This window comes from Lycium ferocissimum, chromosome 4, assembly GCF_029784015.1.
Source record: "Lycium ferocissimum isolate CSIRO_LF1 chromosome 4, AGI_CSIRO_Lferr_CH_V1, whole genome shotgun sequence".
NCBI classification, from domain to species: Eukaryota; Viridiplantae; Streptophyta; class Magnoliopsida; order Solanales; family Solanaceae; genus Lycium; species Lycium ferocissimum.
The window spans coordinates 31,884,311-31,891,405 of record NC_081345.1 but is presented as its reverse complement, the minus strand read 5'-3'; the positions used below and the strand labels follow the sequence as shown (position 1 = coordinate 31,891,405).

Below are 7,095 nucleotides of genomic sequence, written 5' to 3'. Positions count from 1 at the left end.
CAAGTATGATAAATTCTCCTTGACCAATTTAACGAAAGTTCAGAAGACTAATAAGCAACATAGAACAAGCAGTATGGGGTCACATACTCCAATGGAAGAGTAAGCAATTTTATCCACTAACCTTTGCGCAATTTTTAGCATTATGTTCGAAACTCCCACAAACAAAACATGGCTTCTTACGTCTAGCTGAAGTACAGTTAACCGCAGCATGACCCTCTTCACCGCAATTATAGCATGTTCCTCAACTCTTATCTGGAGAATCAAAGTACCTGGGGCCCCGCTGAGATCATATAGCGAATAATAAAGATGTAGGACCAAACCAATCCATATTTTGGATTATGGAAAAACATCACTGCAAATCATATTACTTCAACTCACAAGAAGCCTCATCAGAGACCTCAACAGGATTCTTTTTGGCTTCACAATCACCAGTATACAAAGCTTTAGTAGTATCTATATTTTTTTCTTCCCTCACTTTGTCCTCCTAATGCATTAAAAAAGAAGTAATCAGCAATGCTAGAGATCACAAGCTCAACATTTAATATGTATTATGGTTTCTAAGACACTAGAAATATTTTCAATAACTTCCAAATTAATATAAAACAAACTACAGTTTTAACCTTGCGACTGAAAACAGAAAGGGGACAAAATATAAAGCAGAAATGACAGTAATTAGTATTTATTCCAAAAAGGGTAGGGGTGTCAAATTTAGACCATTAAATGTAAAAGTGACTAAACAACTTATAATAAACAAACAAGAAGATTTGAAACGGTTTTGAGTAATTTCAACCTGATTGACCCAACTCTTCTTAATCCGATCAAACTTTGGGCAAGTTTGACCCGACCAGTTTACGAGTCAACTCATTTAAACTTGTCCAGATTTAGCCTAACCCATCCATTGACAATTGAAATATAATGTGTATTTCCTTTCGAAACTTTTCCTCATCTTGCCTGTGATGGGGTTCAGACAATGGGATTCTGCACATTCAAATGCGATGTTTTTCCTATTAAACTGACTTTTCAATTGTTAGTTTTACAATTCCTTCATTACCATCGAGATAACACACAAACCAAATAAGCCTCTTAAACCTTTATGGCAAGACAAACACCAAGGGAATACTAATTTTCTGAAGACTGCTGGCAATACAACAAGGAAAAAAATACGCAGTAATATACAATTTGCAAAAATCTAATAGCCAATTTACAGCAGACAATTCAAACTACCGGAAACATGTCGCTGCAGAAGCTTTTGAAACCCTTGTCTATTCCACCTAACACCTGAACAACAAAATTGAGAAGGAATCCTATTAATCAACCACATATTAGTAAAATTAATTTAACTTCTAAATGCTACATTTTTATAACCAGCTCCTAAATGCTACATAAACATGCTTCCACCAGTGATTCTCAATCCAAATAAATAACTAATAGCAATATAAATGTTTAATCGATTTACAAAATTCAACCACTCATGGGATCCTCTTCGATCGCAATAAATTGGTCATTTTCTTCTTCTTTTATTTCTCACTATTTCCACTTACCACTTTCAAATTTGTCAAAATCTCAGCTTCTTCCTTATCAATAACACTGGAACACATGTTAGTAAATTGATTTAACTTCCAGATGCTATATGAACATGCTTCCACCAGTGATCTCAATCCAAATAAACAACTAGTATCAATATTTAATAGATTTAACAAATTCAACAACTCACGGGATCCTCTTCGATCACAGTAACTTGGTCATTTTCTTCTTCTTCTACTACTATTTCCACTTACCACTTTCAAATTTGTCAAAATCTCAGCTTCTTCCTCATTGGAACACACCCGTAACTTCTAAATGCTACAAATTTGTATAACCAACTTCTAAATGCTACACAAACATGCTTCCACCAGTAATCCAAATAAACAACTAATAGCAATATAAATGATTAATTGATTTTCAAAAATTCAACAATTCACGGGATCCTCTTCAATTTGGTCATTTTCTTCTTTTATTTCTTTCTATTTCCACTTACCACATTGGAACATGGCCGTAACTTAGCCTTCTCTACGATTTTCAAGCTGAGATCTTCATCGTCACTGCGCTCACCCAATTTGGGTTCGGAATTTGATCCTTGTTCGTCTGATTTCTCCATATTTTCCCGCTTATCCATCAGTCCGATTTCTCGTCTCTTAGATCCGAATAGAATTAAACCCTAATCCCAAAATCCCCCAATTGTGTTGCAGTTTGACTTTATGAAACATACGGGTAGAGACTGGTGGATAGGGCTTCGAATTTATGATGGACCTTTGGAACCCAACATGTTACTTTCATTATATTAGAATGATGCTCATGACTGGTCAAATCAAGACACAGAACAATCAATAAAAAAGGAGAGATAAATAACTTATCCTCCATGTCATCTGAATAGCCCGAGTTCCCAGCTAATAAGAATAAGAAGTTCTACCACTAGTATGTTTTCCCTAATGTACTCAAAGTTATCCAGTATTATACGTATCAATTATGATCCTAGGACTAAATTATCCCACATCCAAGATAGCCAAACGCTGTGTGATTTCCCATTCAACAGGCGAATCAAGTTAAAATTTTAATAGACATAAGTCTTACTAAATTATTATTTTCCAATAAACTTCAAACAAGCAACACAAGCGTAGTAACTTTTGCACTCATTTTTAGAACATTGAGAATCTGCTGATAAGAAAGTTAACTTGTTTGATCTGTGTTTCCTTGTAATAGGCTATTGTGTCTGTGTCAGGAGGATGATGGCAACCACTCAAGCATGTTTAAGCCCATGGATGGTATGCTCAATAGGTGTTGGTAGGTTATTAACAACTTTTGACAACAAGCTGAACATTTCAAATTTGGCATCCATGGGAAGGTTAAATGATGAGTCAAAAGGCTTTATGTTTCACAACTTGGTTATTTACAATTGCAAGTGTGCGTCACATGGTACATTCTTCCTATTCAACCTTAGGCGTATGCTAACTCAATGTATAAGTCCATTGGCGATAGATATTAAATTGTTGAAGTTTGTGGTTGCTCCTGAGGAAAATTCAAACATTTTACTCTTCTTGTAGAAGAAATGTGCTAAAGAAACAGTTACAGGCGTTCTTGATTAAATTACGTTGCAAGATATATTTACTGGCTGTGTATCGCAATGCCCATGCTAGTTTCCTGTGATATGTTAAGAGTTAGCTATGATATGTTTTGGGCAATGAACCAATAGGCATCAATCTACATTTCTAGCAGACTCAGCTCAAAACAAATAGCTAAAGGGGGCCGCAAGTTAGTAACTCAAGTGCCAAGTAGAGAAGCGTTCTTTGCTATATAATTCAACCACCAAACATCCTTTTCTTATAAGGCGTTCAATCACAAACATCTTACAACCCAGTACATAGGCTTTAACAAAACTTGCTAGCATTAAGTTTCAAAATTTGAAGCTCGAAGGAAAATTAATGAAGCAGTCAAAGCATAAAAGTCTCAACATCATCCCTAGAAGTAACAACTAAAATGGAAGCACCAAGCTCACATTCCGGTAAAAGCTTTTTTCCCACCACCAGCAGACCCAGCTGGAACCACCTTCAAGACATTGAACCTCACGGTTTTGGACAAAGGCCTGTAAAACAGAAAATGTTACCACATACAATAACAGAAAATAAAGAAAATTACTATAGCAAAATAAAAACAGAACGGTCCAAACCTGCACGTGTCAATAATAACATGATCACCCTCTTTCACACGGAAGCATGGTGATATGTGAGCGGAATATTGGAGTGCCTCTTCTCATATCTCGACATATTAATTTACATGTTACAACTAACAAAAGAAGAAGTTAAGCGACCAATATATTTAAAAGTGACAAGCTCTTGCCTCGGTACTTCTTGACATAATGTAGGTAATTCCGTCGAACAATGATGGTTCCGTTCATCTTAGCACCGTGGCATGCACCGGCAAGGATACGACCTCGGATGGAAACATTGCCCGTGAATGGGCATTTCTTGTCAATGTAAGTACCTAAATTCAAACAGACCAAACCGTTAGGTTAGACCATAGAACAAAGAGAATTAAGCAATCATAGCCATTTTAAAATGCAGAAAAAAATTGCTTGCAATATGCTTTTCTATATTTGAAAGCCAACATTAAGTTCATGCAACTTATTGTTATACAGGGTTTTAAAAAGCACGTAAATCTAAAAAGTAGTCGTGGAAAATTTACCATCTAAGCCAAACATAACTTAAGTGAAAGAATCCCAACGGATTATAAGCAATAACAAACCGCGTTAAGATTCACAAGCAGAACATGTACAATTCTTTCTTATTGGCAAAATGATGATCACATGTACATAAATTAATCATTGTTGCTTTGTAAATATTTACTATCTTGGCAAATGAGAAATGAACGAAGCATAATCCAGGTGAGGTTTTGGCTTTTTCAAGCCCTACAAGTTGCTTTTGGCTTGAATCATATGTACATCGATCAAGTCCATTGTTGGACAAGAACAGCAGAGAGGCAAGCGTCAAGGCTGCGAATAAGATACTTAAAAGCAGTTCTAAGACAAGATGTAGGATACTTTGATCTACGCGTGGCAAGCACGGCCGATGTCATAGCTAGTGTCTCCGATGGACAGTCTTGTAATTCAAGACTGCGTTAGCTTAATTTGTTCTTTCATTATTCTAAGTTTAGTAAAATCATTCGAACATTAATTAATAATGTTTATAATTTGGAATTAATACAGGTTCCAGTTTTCTTGATGAACGTAGCAACATTTATTGGGTCCTACGTGGTAGGATTCTTGATGATATGGAGGTGGCAATAGTGGGATTTCCTTCTATTATTCTCCTAGTGATTCCGGGTCTTATGTATGGGAGGGCTCTTATGGACATAGCCGAAAAATAAGGGACGAATATGGCAAAGCGGAACTATTGTGGAGCAAGCAATTTCTTCTGTAAGAACAGTATATTCTTTTGTGGGAGAAAGCAAAACTATAGAAGAATACTCTACTGCTCTTCAAGTCCGTTAGGTTAGACCATAGAACAAAATTCAAACAGACCAAACCATTAGGTTAGACCATAGAACAAAGAGAATTAAGCAATCATAGCCATTTTAAAATGCAGGAAAAAATTGCTTGCAATATACTTTTCTATATTTGAAAGCCAACATTAAGTTCATGCAACCTATTGTTAACGGGGTTTTAAAAAGCACGTAAATCTAACAAGTCGTTCGGAAAATTTACTATCTAAGCCAAACATAACTAAATTGAAACGGATCATAAGCAATAACAAACCACGTTAAGATTCACAAGCAGGACATGTACAATTCTTTTTTATTGGCAAAAGGAATCATCACATGTACATAAAGTGATCATGTGCTTTATAAATATTTACTATCTTGGCAAATGAGAAATGAACGAAGCACAATGGATGAAATGAAATAACAAAATTGCATTAAACACGTTCTACAATGTGTTTCCCCTTATGTACTCAAATTGCATCAAACAATATTTTGTACACACTCCACAATCATCAATTCCTCTAACCCTCCAGTATGGCCACAAAATAAGTTCCTAATAGAAAGATTACCAAATGCCAACAACATTGCAAAAACTAAAACTTCTTAATACGGGATATACCAACCGCCAACTACATTACAAAAACATAATCCGGGATAGGTAGGCCGGTTGCTTTTGGCTTGAATCGTATATACATCGATCAATCTTAATCCCATCTAGTTGGCATTCACTACATGAATCCAATACATCAAAGTAGAAAATGATACAAGTAAAACTATATTCACTATCCGCATAGATCAATCAACCATTCCTTAAACCCAAAATAATTGGCATTCACTACATTAATGTTATAGAATATACGTACCGTTCAATCAGACCATCCGCAAATTAATTAAAAAACCTAATATCTAATATAAATCAAGAGATACAAAGTGAAATACATATTAATTAGATGAAATGAAATGAATATTGACCTTCGTAGCCTCACGAGGAGTCTTGAAGCCTAAGCCAATGCTCTTAAAGTATCGATTCCCTCCCTTTCCCGCCTCTTTCCCTTACCGGTCTTCTTTGAGCCGCCAAACAAAAAACTCAAATCTTAGCCTCAAATTAATCTAATTTATGGAATTGAACGAACAAAGCATAGAGCATTGGTGAGGATCGACCTTAGAAAAACACCAGTCGCTTTCAAAAAAGCCTTCTCGGTCTCCGTAACACAAAACAAATTCATTAGATTTTCTCTATACAAACTCATAATGTGACAGGCAACACGTGTGTGTGTGTGTGTGTGAAAGAGAGGAACCTGCTCCGCCATGATTGAAGGGTAGTTGAATTAAACGAGGAGAGACGCGCGGCACCAAAACCCTAATAGGCAGCAGAGAGTCACGACTTAGATAAATATAGGCAGGATTGCTATATTGACTGTGGACTGGACTTAGAAAATGGGCTAATTTTTACAGATGGGCCCAAAATCCAACCAACTAAAATTGTAAACTTTGCTGTATTTTAATATAATATGGGCCATTTGCACGATACCTTTCAAAGGCAGTGGTCTTTAATTTTTTGCCTCTTCACTAAAATTTCTTGATTTCGGGTTCGAACCTTCGCTCAATCAAAAATCGCAAGATAGAGTTTCGATTCGCAAGGCATGCAAAACTCTACCTCATATAGAGTTTCAAACTCTACCTTTTTTATTTTGACGTAGTTGGAATTTTACAAACCTCTGCCTTACGATTTTTTTTTTTTACTGAGCTGGAGTTCGAACCCAGAACCTCGGGGTATTAGGCGAAGGAAAAAAAAATTAAAGACCACTAATTTTAGGGTGAAAAATTGAAGACCGGTGCCTTTGAAGGACAATCCACACAAAACAAATGTTTTAATATCGCTATTTAATATGTACCCATGTTTAAACCTTTTTTTTTTTTTTTTGGTACGTCAATCCGCTTCGGAACAACTTCTTAAGTTAGTTTTTGTGGATGACGAAAGCCTAAGTCTAAAAAAATATGTATGAAGTATTTAATGGCTGAATTACTCAAATTCGGGCAAAAAATGATTGAACTCATTCACGCATACCGAAGTTCGGGCAT

At 35.9% G+C, this 7,095-nt stretch overlaps 1 protein-coding gene and 1 long non-coding RNA gene across 2 annotated transcripts; both read right to left on the bottom strand.

Annotated features, from left to right (window-relative positions):
- Positions 1–39: 39 nt before the first annotated feature.
- On the bottom strand, positions 40–2,483 carry LOC132053937 (uncharacterized). The gene is made up of 4 exons (XM_059446029.1): positions 2,018–2,483; positions 1,225–1,278; positions 369–484; positions 40–280 (listed from the first exon to the last, which is right to left on the bottom strand). The coding sequence occupies exons 1-4, from the start codon at positions 2,153–2,155 to the stop codon at positions 40–42; spliced, it is 549 nt and encodes a 182-aa protein (XP_059302012.1). The 5' UTR covers positions 2,156–2,483.
- Positions 2,484–3,334: 851 nt separating this feature from the next.
- Positions 3,335–6,088, bottom strand: LOC132052317 (uncharacterized). The gene is made up of 3 exons (XR_009413973.1): positions 5,986–6,088; positions 3,704–4,017; positions 3,335–3,619 (listed from the first exon to the last, which is right to left on the bottom strand). It is a non-coding gene; the product is annotated as an uncharacterized LOC132052317 (long non-coding RNA).
- Positions 6,089–7,095: the final 1,007 nt, after the last annotated feature.